Here is a 14621-nt window from a genome sequence, read left to right as displayed (position 1 = left end):
GGCTATCCAAGGATAAAGATTATGGATTAATCAAAATCTCCAACACTTAATGTAAATATCTGACTAAAAATCAAGTGGGGAGGAAATAAGTACACATCAAGGTAATATATAAATATTAATTCTTCCTCTCTTTCAATGGGTATCTCAAGTTTAAGAATATATGAAGGAGAGAATGGAACTATGAAATTGTGACGTTAATCCAAATATCAAGTCTTGATCTTTTCTAAAGCTCATTTCAAGTGTATGAGTACATATGGGAGACTGACAGCTCAATGTTTACATTCTGGATTTCAATGTCTACCTTCTTCTATCAAAGCAAAGTTGAGTGATAACCAATGTCAAAGCATGCATTCTACTTCAGTGTTGACAAAGAAGATTTCACCCATCCCTCGTATGATCTGAAGAATAGATATTCAGATTAAAAGGTTCGAATACTGGCTTTTTATGACTAGGATTTCCTTTAAGAGCAGGGATTTTTATTAGGATCAAATTCTGAAAGGACAATGTCAAGACCTGGGTGTGTTTTATAGTCATGTGAATGTTACGATTTGTAAAAAATAGTTATCTAAAAATCAAAAGCAAGAATAACACTACAACAGTGGATGACTCAATGTCAGTTAACATACATTTACATGTACATTCTTAACCCTTAGAACCCGATAGGTTGGAATATCTGCCAGAAGCCATGTGACTTCAAAAACATGGGTTCTAAATGTCAGGTGATCTTTTAAAAACGACGGCATCTTTCTAGTACGTGTACGGATATCTAGTCGATAATTTCAATCAAGATTGGTATTGATTTCGGAAGGTTTTCGCATAAAAAATGGCCAAAATATGCCACTCTTCTGCGGTGGCTCGTGTGGCATGTGCGGTAATACACGGTGTAATATGAGGCGAGTCCCATGCTGACTACGAGGAAGCTATTGATAAAGTGAATTTAGTCAAAACAGTGATTTGAGCCCAAAACAGACACTAAAGTGGATACTTCTGTTTGTAGACTTGGTCTACGAGAAACTTTTTTCAACTTCAGCTGGCTTGGTACGGGTACTAGCGGGGAGAAGATGCCATTGGGGCTCAAATCATGGGATTTTGTGAATGTGGTCGATACGTGCAAACAATTCAGGGTATGGGTCTTCGCCGTCCCTAGTAATTTGGGGTTCAAAGAGTCGGCATACACTGACTAATCAAGATATACTCTGTTTGAAACTATGTATCTTCATGAGTGATTCAATGACGCTAAGATATAAAATTGATTTTAAATTTTATTTAAAATGCTGGAACACACACTCTAAAAACAAATCAGTCAATAATGACTAGTTAATCAAGTCAGCTGGGTATATCTTTTAATTCTAGACTCATATTTGACTATTCAAGGCACTTTCAGACAACTAATACCTGGTATTACATTTACATGCATTGGGGTACATGTACATGTACATCAAGCTAGAATTCCCAATCAGAAAACACCAGGTATTTTCAGTTTTCAAGTCGGTCTGAAAGCATCTCCCTGATGCCTTTCATAATTAGATGTATGCCAACAGGCAAGGATGTGATGACATGCTAGCCATGAGATCAATGTCACAGATATGTAAATAAAGGATGATTATTGCTAAAGGATAGGCATGGGTGTTTTTCCCCAGTGCAAGAATCTTCAGTGTTTATGAGCTTCACCATATGGCAGACATGTATTTTATTCATAAAGTGCTCCAAGCATCTTCAGTGTACAATGGTCGATACATTATTACTACAGTATCTATCTGGGCCTACAGTTGCGCGAGAATCTGTGTGACAATTGTGATAATTCATCCACCTTAATCAAATATGATTCAATAAAAATATCAACACGATTAGTCTACTACCCAATCTCACAAACTGAAATGCAGAATACATTCCACACAAGTCCTTGAAAACTGAATCTTTCCATTGAAGTTAAATGTAAAGAGATGATCGCTCTTCAAACAATAATACTTCTTCTAGCTCTGATATAACACTGGAATCCAATGCATTTTAAAGTATCAACAGATGAGGCAATCATCATAATGTGTTTCAAAGCGCACCGTCTTCAATCTGCCTTGAATAGGATGGCTGTGAGATGTTTTGCTTTCATCACACTAGCACTGTCTCGGCTGAATAATCAATAAGATCTAGAGTATATCTGAAGGCTAAGGCATGTTCGTAGGTCACATCAACAGTCAACACAATTGACCCCCCTCCTCTTCTCATAACATTCCTCTCCCTGTAATTCGTCTAAACTTCTATATAAAATGTGCCCCCCCAAAAAAAAAAAAAAATAATAATAATAATAATAATAATAAAATATTTTTAAAAATAAATAAACAAATAAATAAATCAAATAAAAAATAGAATCAAATAAAAAAAATTCAGTAAACCATGATTCCTCAGTAAAGAGTGGGCTTTTTTTTAATAAATGAACCGCATAAAATGTTCTGAAATGACATGCCTATTCACTGAATTATAGAGCAAGACATTTTATATTGAGTATTCCAGATTTCCTACCAATAACTTTACATCTACTCTAGATGAAAAATAAGATAGAAAAGTAAAACAGTGATTTGATCCCCATGTTCTTGAGCAAGGCTGTTCCCCCCCCCCATGTACTGTGCAGTTTGACCTTGTGAGAGAAGGTCAATTCCTAATTTATGGGAGCCTATCTAAGTGGAGGTGTGTGACAACATTGTGGCCGTAATCTCTCTTACAATCACGAAACTATTGTTCTAGCAGTCACAATTTTCATAGGCCTATTTAATTCCCTGTTTCAAGCATTTCAAGCGATCTCAATCTTGACTTAAATAAAAAATTTCCCCAAAGCAACACTGCATGATTTCATCTAGAAATCTTTCACAACCATTTTCTGGATTGACCAAGCAATTGTTGCTTGAACGTAATCATTCAAACATCAACATGATGAAAGAACAATCTCCTGGTGCAAAGGGGACAATCTCACACAAATCATACGTCCCAGTGAATACATCAATGTGTGTCTTATCACAGGTCGTCCATGCAGTGTATCTCATCATCATCCCATATATCCCAATGGCATGTCAGCGCGACAGGGGCAGAGAGGCACTTGAATTGCTCATACACCAGAGCTGCAATGGGAATGACTTCTCATTACGTTTATTGGTGATGATGCACGCTGGTACATATGCAGGGCTCTGCGCTGAATGAAGGCGTAATTACTTTGTATGATTGTAATGCCTTTCTCTTGATTAGCTCTGATACACGTACATAGGCATTGAGCTACAGCATGATTTAATATAGGGGTGCGATAGTGAATACTACTCTATATGTACGTGTATTGCATTCAGCCTTGTTTTAGGGCGGTGTGACAGTCTTTTGCATATCCCAAAATACATCCGTCTTTAATGGCTCTTTCTACTTTTCTTTCTAGTAAAGGACTATGAATAAGCTTATACTATCAGCTAAAATTCATTAACAAGTGGTACCTCTGGCAGTCCCGCTTGCATTACAACGTTCAAAATATCAGCAGTGCAGATTTTGAAAATGACTTATGAATACTGTAATCATTCACAAAAAACATCATTCATATCATAATAAAATACTATTTTCATTGAGCCTGAATGATATTTGACCTTAATCATGTGACCTACATGTACGACTTGTGTGCAATCAGCGATACTTGATCACCCTTATGTCCACATTTCATGAACAAGATCCAAGAACACTCAAAGTTATGATGGCAAATCCACAAATGACCAAAATTCATTGACGTAAAATGACCTTTGACCTAGGTCATGTGACCTGAAAATCATGAACGATCTTCACTGATACTTGATTACTCTTACGTTCAAGTTTCAAGAACTATATATATTTTCAAAGTTTAAACAACATTTTAAAAAAACTCAACCTCGGTTTTGATTTTGAAGAAGATTCCCCAAATACAATCTAAATTCATTGACCCAAAATGACCTTTACCATGTGACCTGAAACTCATAAAGGGTGTTCAGTAATAGTTAATTACTCTTTTGGCGAAGTTTATACACTAGATCCATAAACTTTCAGTTATGATGGCAATTCAACAAATACCCCCAACTTGGTCACTTCATTGACCCTAAATGACTTTTGACATTGGTCATGTGACCTGAAACTCACACATAATGTTTACTAATACTTCACTGCCATTATGTCCAGGTTTCATGAACTAATTCTGCAAACTTTTTAAGTCATGACATTTCACAAATTTAATCTCAGGTTAACTTAGATTTCAATGTTGATTTTCATTCAATAGTTTTTCATATATTTCTCACTTGGTCTTGGTTTGGTTGTTGTTTTGGTTTTGGTGTGTGTGTGTACTTGTTGTTGTTGGTTTTTTTTTGGGGGGGGGGCTTCAAATTTTCAAAATATCAAAGGTTCATCATTTGCACAGTATTCATGTAACTTATACCTTTAAAGAATCATGTAAAGACATGTTGTTTGAGGTGGAGAACCAAAAGATTGAACAGGAAGGTCATGTATTGTGTCTGTTGTGGCTGCTGAACAAACTGCTATTTAAGCCCACGCTTTCACTTCCATTGGTTTTGCAATACAACCAGCCCTGAATACAACGGACTCTACATTAAACATCTCCACATACACTTGTATTCCCACATTATACTTGTTGCTACATTGCTGTTTCATGAAAGATATTGATTAACTGATCAAGGTTTGGGTTAAAGAAAAACTTGGGTCTCTTGATTAGCCTTGGCTAAAGAATTTGAAAACAAAGTTGGGTGAAAATCAAAAGAGACACCTGGTTGTAGATGTATGCCAATAATGCCATGCCCTTGATGATATCCTTGATTCTACATGTAATTCTTAGCTGTCAGCAATAACGGCAAACTACTTGAGTTTTTTGGTCAAAAGGAATTGTCTCTCTTTCATGCATCAACACCCAACAGAATACCTCTATAACCCCGAAACACTCAAACAATGTTGATCCACAAATACAATCAAACGAAAATTAGCTTGCAATTGAATGAAGTGTTTTGAAAGTATAGTTGACTCTGATATCTAACAGAAATCCTATGTGGAATGCATCTCATTGGCATTGTTTATACCGGAGGGGATGGAAGGGGGTACGAAGAGTTAGGCCTGGAAGTGGAGCCAATGCACAAATATCATATTTAATGCATACTTTCATTGATTAAAGATAAATTCCAGTTTTGGTAACGATCTTAAAATGACCTTTTACAAAAACAATTATATATTGACCACCCAAGTGTCTGTTTGTATGAATGAAAAATATGTGCCAAAGGATTCTGGGAGAAATGGTGTAATTGCTGAGAAATAAGCAAAATAAGCGCGGATTCGGTCACTTCTGTCGGGTCTTTATTCCTGAAATAATAATACACTGTCCCACGTGTGCCTATCTGTGTTGGTGATCTTCAGTGTGAACGTTTTTCAGCGTAGATTTCAAGATTACACAATGTTCAGTTTATGTAACTGTACCAGATCTAGATCCTCGATGATATACTGACAATTAAGCCTGGTTTTACAGACATTCACATGAAATCAGTGTTTACTGCAACTACTGGCATTTCTCTTTAATATGCAGCAGGGTGTATACCATTGGCGTTGCCTACTGTAAGCCATGCAGTGAATCAAAGAGCAATTTACAGTCAGTCATTGTAAAACACCCACCAGATTAGTAAATAGAAAAATATGATGGTGCTTTTATTAATAGGGTGTTTCAGGGACAGGTATATTTCTTCTGCCAATTTTTTTTTTGTTTTACCTGTCATCACATTAATTAGTCATCCTAAACATTTTTTGCAAGAGGAAATATGCAAGAAGTACAGGGCAATCACTAAATAACCTGTCAAATGTCAACTCTTTATGATGTGCAATGAATGCATATCTCAGGGGAAAGGTCATTCAGAAACCTTTATCACATTTGTAATACATTTCTATTAACATTTCATTTGCTCAGTCAAGTCGAAACATTCCACACTGGCAAAATTACCTGTCAGTATGACTATTCAAAGACTGATTTCCATGGTGTATGAGCTTCATTTGATTTTATTTCATTGATCCTTTTCAAATATTCATATAATAGACATGGAAGTTCATTATTCCTATCCAAATGAATTCTACACTAACACTCTATACACTCAAAAAAAAAGGTTTACCAACAATACAGATAAAATGGGAACATACATGTTGGTTGGGAAAAAAAATACCAATATTTTGTAAATTGTATACACAATGTTGTTGAAATTGCCCACTATGGGGTAAAAAAATACCCAGCAAACATGCATGTTCCCTTTCTACCCAATATTGGGTAAAATTTAACCCAGTGTTTTTAGAGTGTAGTTACAAAACTTATAACTTCACACATCACTTTCCCCTCAATCATCAAAATAATCTTAACAGTGAATGTATTGTAAAGATAAATAATTCACTTAAAAAGCTGTTAAGTAAATAATTTTTAATAAGGGAGATTATATTTCCTTCACATGATAAAGCAATCACGGTAACTGAGGAAGCATACACGATTCACCCCCCCCCCCCCCCCACCACCATGATTGCTCACTCCTGATGCAACAGTCCGTTAGCATGTTACGCACAGGAAAGAACTTTATTTTGTTTTGAAAAAGCCTGCACTCTACTTTATATTACATTTTGAGTGTCTGTGAAAGCACTTCTTTTATCAGTGTTTAACCTTGAAAACTTTTGTACACGTAAGCTACCCATGACAGAAAGCGAAACTAGTTCACAAAACAAGTAAACCTTCAGAACAAAAGAATTCTGCCCACTCAAGAAAGACAGAAAATGACTGGGAGATTGAGACATAATGAGTTATTGTTCAGAGTTCAGACTCTTTAAAAAGGGTGGGTGTGGAATTTATCATTTGTTTTATTCATCATTCCTATAGACGGTACTGTAGGTATTGAATTAATCTAGTTACCAGAATAAAATTGATCATGAAAATTGTGTAATATATATCACACTTATAAGTTATAATCTACCTGACAAAATTATCCCAAGACAAGAGGTTCAACATATGTACATTCACCTGTATTTGAACTATGTACTGCAGAGTCTACTTTCATTCAACAAAAAATATGAGAACAGGATAACATCCTACAAAGAAATAACATATGCTTAATAACAACAATGCCAACCAATTGCACATAAGTTTCAGAGGATAGCATCAGAAGTAGCAAATTTACTGGACTGTCACTTTTTAAGTTTTGTTTAATGTTATTACAAACTTCATGGAGATTTTTCAGAAAGTTAAACTGATACAATATGCTAGACTAAAAAAAGAAAGAGGTTTAACTTTTTTTTTATTTTTATACAGATTTGCCTGTACACAAACCAGAATTACAATTTTGAATGACAAACGACTTTTGTATAGATCTATACACTAATAATTGAACAATCTTTCTCAGCCCCTAGGTGGCCGATGATCACTTTGATAATGGCACCATTAAATCAGGTCAATCTGGATTGGCATTTAAACCAAGCCTCTTATAATATTTTCAATCTGGTCATAAGAAAACATTAGACTGTGAAGACGAGTGTATAGGAGCTCTGATGGACGTATTGAGTTTATCAAAACACATGATGCTTTGATTGAATGGTATCCTTCAATGGCTTGGGCATGTAATGGGTATGGAGAATTTAACAGCCCTGCAACACCATGGAGAAGGGAATAATAAATTGGTGTACATGTAAACAAATGACAGTCCAACCATGGGCCTACGAGCAATACAGATCCATGATCAGATGTACAGAAACTAGAAAACTTAAAAGTTGATATATATGTAATTGTCCCTGTCACTGCCCAATAATAAAGTACTCTGGAGCAAATAAATCATGCAATAAAGGGTAAAGTGACAATTAGCGCCTTGAGTACTCTGCCAGGATGATACAAGCACTGTATAAATGCATTACTTAGTATTACATATACAGGTAATCTAAATTTGAAATTGCTATCTTTGTAGATAAAATTGTTTTAATTTTTTTTTACTCAAACTTTGAATAAGGTTTAAGTAATTTGCTCCAACTATATACAGAACAAGATTTGGGTATTTTAGGAAACAAATTTTCGGAGTACTTGTACTTCATTTCTGATGACTATTTCAAACAATAAAATATGGATTTTAATTTTCTTTTTATCTTATAGTCCCACAAGAACAGTTCACCAGTCATGCCATGTGGAACTCACAGTTATATTTAACGAACAGCTTTAAGGAAGCATCTTCTAGAATTCCCTGACTGGCTATTTTTTTTTCATTAAGTGCAGTTTTTAACAGTGTACATTACTAATAGAGTCTATTCATTATCAGATATCTTGATGGCATCACTATTTCCAGACCTTCCTGTTTTATAGGTTTCCCTATAAATCTATTACACCTGTATACATGTATCTATGGGACATGAAAATCAACAAAGTTACCTTGACAGGTGAGAGATTTTTATGGACCAGTACCATGTAAAATATGGGTGTATTTGGATGAAGAAAGGCAAACTATTTGTTTTGTGCATGCTCCATTGAAAATGAATATCCGTAAAAGTAATCAAAGTGATCCATGTACTATGTGCATTGAGCCAGTGTGAAATATCGTATAAAGTAAAACAGAGCGGGAAAAAAATTATTTGACTTCTTTTTTTCATCCCATTTTAGAACTCTGAATGAAGCACAAATACAGTGGGAGTTCATAAATTGTAAACTGATTGGTTTTACCCCCCTCCCATAGAAACAAGAAACTTCCACGATGTCAAAAATACATCCACAATATTTCAAACATCAAAGATAAATACAGTAAATCAAAAACAAAAAACAAATAATTCAATGTAATCTCAGAAATAGATGTCACAATGATTAATTGAGAAACGCTGATGATACAAAAGGAAGTTATGCAATCAAATGAAATCAATAGGAAACAGTTACCACGGTATACAATTACAATTTCGCTATATTATCCATGAACTATCACTTGGATATTTATACATGTACATGTAGTTGGATCCTGTTTTGAGTGAATTCATTCTTGAAATCCAGTCTAACAAGAAGCCATAAAATTTTGGTTTTCCTTCCATGTTTACCTCAGTTCAATGATCAATTGACCAGGTCAATGGCTCCATGTATACCAGTATTGATAAAGCATGGCATGTATTCTACATGTAGGAGGCTTACAAGTAATAATAATAATAATGATAATTAACATTTATATAGCACTTAATACAACAGTTTTTAAGCACATTGGAAAGAGAAAAAAAGTAGCAAAATACAGTGAAAGAGAACATGATATTGAATTAAAGGGGAATCCAACCCAAATAAAAACTTGTTGTTATAAGGAAAAGAAAAATCAGACACGTTGATAGCTGAAAGTTTGAACAATATTGGACAAACAACAAGAAAGTTAAGAATTTTTAAAAGTTACAAATATTGGTAATCACTATACCCATGGAGACTTCATATTGGCCACATATGGGATGTCATAGTGATGTAAGGCAAGGACTACTCTTCCATGTACTCCAATACATATTATGGCTAAATTGTCTTTTTTCCCAAAAGTTTTATTTCAAATTATACTTTTCTTTCATGAGGACATAAAACAATATACTATCTGGGTTATATTTAGATTACTGCCCCAGGGGAATGGGTACTAAGGAGAAAACCACAAATCCCTGATAATAAAGTACATGGCCTATGGGAAAGTTGTCCTTGCCCTTTGTCATAATTTACTTACCAAGTTGCCAATTTGAAATCTACATAGTATTAGTGATCTCAATTTTAAAACAGCAATAACTTTCTTATTGCTTGTCCGATTTCTTTCAAACTTTCACCATTCTGTTTAATTTATTTTTCTCCTTCCCAACACACCATTTTATGGCCAAGGCTGGATTCCCCTTTAAGAGGACTGCTTAAAATGAGGAAAGATTTGAGGAGTGTTTTGAAAGATTCGGCAGTGGATGCATTACGGATGGAGATGGGGAGATTGTTCCAGAGTTTAGGGGCAAGAGCAGAAAAAGCACGATCGCCATAACGGGTAAAAGTGCGGGGTCCAAGAGATAGTCGAAGGTGAGCGGTAGACGAAGATCGGAGACGTTGAGTTGCAGAGGATGAGGAACAGAGAATGATAAGATTTGAAGGTAGGATGGGGCGAGACCATGGATGATTTTATGGACAAGGAGAAGGAGCTTGAAAATAATTATATTATGAACCTGAAGCCAATGGAGGGAGTATACATGTAATATAAACAGAAAAATAATTAAACACTAGAAATAATTCAAAACTCTGTGAGCCCAAGAACTACATAAAATTGAATAATAAATGAAGGTGGACATATCAGATACTATGAGCATACACAGTCAAAAGAATCAAGCCATTGGCAATTGATTTGGCCTACATTTACAAATTAATGTAAATGTACAAGGGGTAAAGAAAAGGTTCTGCTGAAATTCGTCTTTTCTTTTTATTTATCCAGTATACAGTGTATATCAACCTTAATTCAAATACAGATAATGTTTGATGATGTTGCAACAAAGTTCAATGATTGATTCATATTGACACTTTCTCTTACTGTAATCTACTCTCTCCTTTTTTTCAGTTTCCTTTCTTCTTTTGTATACTCTGCTCTCCTAAAGATTCTCAATACAGAACTTGGTGGAGTGTGTATCACAAGGGGAAACTGCATGTGCCAACATGGTGCAAGTAAAAGCAGGTACATGTATGGTTGCACATTTGCAGGTGGCCTGGGGCAACCAAAAAAGAAAGTCGGGCCACCAAAATTCTGTAAAAGTCAACACTTGGTGACCCAGTTGGGCTACCAAAATTTTGATCAATTGTAATATTTTCTATTGCATTTTAAGGCCACTAAATTTGATTTGTGGGCCACCAAAAATATGAAATTGATGATTTGGTGGACTGATTGGGCCACCAAGATAAAAAGTTAGTGTGGAGACTTGTCTACATGTAGCAGTAGTTGCCTTTGGCTGATTGTGCTGTGGTCCTTTTATGTGATGTGGTCCTTGTAATTAGTCTCAAATGCTTGTGTTACTTCCTCAGACCAGTCCCACACAATCGCTCATTTCAGATCAAATAATGACAACTTAAATGAACCATCATTTTTTTTTTCAATACTTCAAATTATACTACAGGAATTGTTATCAAAGGGGTACTCTGGGCTGAAAATATTTTCTAAATAAATAGGAGATACATGCAATTGTCAGAAATTTTCTTCTTCTTCCTCCAATGATAGTTCCAACCAATATCACAAAATTTGAAAAAAATGCCATGAATCCCGACATCTTAGATCCCGAATCCCCAGTCTTACACGCAGTGAGCAATCAACTTTATCAAATTTTATTAACAATTTCACACTCGGAAGACTAGGATTCCTTCTTTTATTGCTTATTAGTAATATTTCCAACCTGTTATATTTAACAATAATAATGATGATGGAAAGTCAGAAATACGGCATTCAACTGGAGATTTGGTGACACTATACATGCACTTGCATTCCAGCATCACTTCATGAACCATGTACAATACATGTGTACATGTTGTTCCAATAGGGACAGTGATTTCCCTTTCAGAAAATCTCAAATTCGGTTTCAGCATGACAGAACATAGAAATTCTGTTTTCCCATAGACTTTTTATACATGTACAGAAAAGTGACAATTCCGTTAACCCATTGAATAGCAAACACTCGCGCTGGTCAAAATTTGTATCTGCCACTGTACCAACAACACAATAGAAGCCGTTTTAATCGGATCTATGCAGGTGCACAAAATATTTTGACAAACACATTTAACATGAATACATCCTCATCTTTCACATTATTAGCATTATTTTACAGTTAAATTAAATTTCATTGATAATTTTGGGGGTTTTTGGACATCGTTATCAGCAGTCAACGACTTTCGCCAAGCCACCATATTAGACCTCGATATCGCGCTGTTACATCTTCAAACATAGAGAGTGCAAAACAGACAGTGTTGTTTGAATGATGTGTGCATGTGAAGCCCAACCCAGTGCCCGCCAGGCTGGATACGGGCATGGGGGCATCGAGTGCAGTCACAATGTGTGAATTGTCATGATTGTAGAGAAGTGAGATCATGTTTTCTGAGGGTTTGTGGCCATTAAATATTCATATTTTGTTGAGAATTTGGAGCAATTTCTGTTGCTGTTCTGTGTATTTTGAGGAAAAATCTGTTTTCTGCGATCACGGAAAATCGCTGTCGCTAATATCAAACCACTTCCTCTGTTGGTTGTCTGTGTTGCAGACAAAATGTTAACTCATTACAAATCATAAATTGTACAATGATAAATCTGCTGTTTCGGACGAGTTTTTCAATATTCTATGATTTTTGTAGTCCGGCGGCCATTGGACTCGTAATGGTAGACCAAACAACTGCTGCTTAACTGCAGGGTCTATGGAGAAAGGGTACGTTTTTGCACCCTCCTCGATTACTCCTAATATTTGCTTTTTGACAGAGGAAAAAGGAAGAAAAAAATAAAGATGAATTAATATCAAATACAATCAGTTTACCACCTTTCTGAAAAATATGCTGGAAAATAGCAAATTTTGATGACAAACAGATCGGAATCAGCCAGGTTCTTCTTTGATAGCCATGAGCACAGCTACAGCTGAGCATACAGACGTGCATGCAGATTGGCTGACACATTCGCACGCTAAGCTGTAACTTGGCTGTGCTGAAGGCAATCGAGCAGTCAAAAAAGAAACTGGCTGATCCTGGTCTGTTTGTCATCAAATTTGCTATTTTACAGCGTATTTATAGGAAAGGTGGTAAGCTAATGACATAAATTTATCCTTATCATTTCTTCCAAAAATTAGGAGTAATCGAGGAGGGTGCAAAAGCACACCCTTTCTCCATAAACGCTGTACTGTAGTTAAGCGGTGATTGTTTGCTCCACCATTACAAGTCCAATGGCCGTCATCGGTCTACTGACAAAGGGGATGCCGTGGAACCATACAAAGTCTCAGCAGAGCTGCCAGAGCATATCCCTGTCAGGAAAAGACCAATATATCGGTCTAACAAATTTGTTAAATTACATGTATTTGTCACTTTTGACTTGGCTTTAACAATTAGAAAAGCTTAGTAAAAAACATCGCTGCATTATTGATATTACATTTCAATATTATCAGAGCACAGCACAGCTCTTATTCATTTGAGCTGTCCTAAGGCGGCCATAGAACAGCAATCATAAAGCCAGGCATGGGCCGCATTAGACCAAAAGCTTCGGTCTCTGTTGGTTGTTCAGCTGAACTCCGTTGGCTTCACTCACCAAATACAGAGACCGAAGTTCTAGCGCGATCTGTCATGTCTGTACAGGGGACATATAGTTAAGATCGGATAAAACGGGGAAGTGAATTTGCGCGACAGGCGAGATAAGTCACTGTTTTTGTTCCTTTTAACTTGATTTTTCTCCGTTTTTTGGCACTTAATGCCAATAGTAATTTGCATTTTGGTTGCGTTAATTTCAAAATTTTTATTCATTATTAATTCAAAGACAAAAATTGAAGAGCCCTGAAGGCCTGATGGGGGATTTTGCATTGCAAGTCCCCTATTGGTGGCTGCACGATAGCGAACCATCTGTGTACGAGGAGAATTTTTTTTTAAAATGTTAAAAAAACTCCTCGAAACAGACGGCTGCCAGCTGTCTAGACTAGTCTAGGGCCAGTGATCATCACACACACAGTCCTAATCGCCCCGCTGTGCGGCTGGCGGCTTTTATATGCGATGATGCACGGAATCTTTGATCAGGCTTCAGTCAACTTACAGGCGAAGAATATCATACTTACACAACGAGTCTCGACAAAAGATATGCCACCATTTTTGCAGTTTGTATCCTCCAAAGACAAATAATCTACAATCTGCTCTCGGTTGGAAATTTGACAGCGGCTGCCAGACAATTTTCCTGTTGAAATCTCCCAACCGTCAAGTCCGTTACTTTTCAGCTTTCCCAATTGTCCATTTTGAGTGCAGAGCTAAGACTCAACTTGGCTTGTTTACGTCAATTTACGCATGCGCGACTTTTAAAGAGCATTATCAATGTCAATGGGGGGGGGGGGGGTCCTGCGTGCATTGCCGCTGCATTACTGTAAAAAAGAAAACCCTGAATTCTGCGTTGAAATATACAATATATGGTTGAATTCCACGAAATGTGAATATAGGCATTGGGTATGTTCATTTGTCCAATCCAGTTGTGGTACGCCACCAAGCGGTACCAAGTTTGTTAAAGTTGGGTTGGGCTTGGGCATGAATACAACTGGAAGCAAAATATTTATTTCGGGGGGGGGGGGGGGGAGCGGCAGGGCGGATCACTTGCATTCTTATTTTGTTCAGCTTAAAGGACAAGTCCACCCCAACAAAAACTTGATTTGAATAAAAAGAGAAAAATTCAACAAGCATAACACTGAAAATTTCATCAAAATCGGATGTAAAATAAGAAAGTTATGACATTTAAAAATTTTGCTTCATTTCACAAAAACAGTTACATGAACGAGCCAGCTACATCAAAATGAGAGAGTCGATGATGTCATTCACTCACTATTTCTTTTGTTTTTTATTGTTTGAAATATGAAATATTTTGATTTTCTCGTCATTGTCATTTGAATTG

The 14621-nt window shown here is 36.1% G+C and overlaps 1 protein-coding gene across 1 annotated transcript in view; it reads right to left on the bottom strand.

Annotated features, from left to right (window-relative positions):
• LOC121424742 (receptor expression-enhancing protein 3-like) overlaps positions 1–14003 on the bottom strand; it is a 59171-nt gene extending 45168 nt beyond the window's left edge. The window contains exon 1 of the mRNA XM_041620503.1: positions 13804–14003. Within this exon, the coding sequence (XP_041476437.1) occupies positions 13804–13835 (32 nt within the window). The 5' untranslated portion in view covers positions 13836–14003. The remainder of the gene's footprint in view (positions 1–13803) is intronic.
• Between the last annotated feature and the right edge of the window lie 618 nt (positions 14004–14621).

The sequence above is a fragment of the Lytechinus variegatus genome, chromosome 12, assembly GCF_018143015.1.
Source record: "Lytechinus variegatus isolate NC3 chromosome 12, Lvar_3.0, whole genome shotgun sequence".
NCBI classification, from domain to species: Eukaryota; Metazoa; Echinodermata; class Echinoidea; order Temnopleuroida; family Toxopneustidae; genus Lytechinus; species Lytechinus variegatus.
The sequence above is the reverse complement of the archived record's forward strand: the minus strand, read 5'-3'. Positions and strand labels throughout refer to the sequence as shown.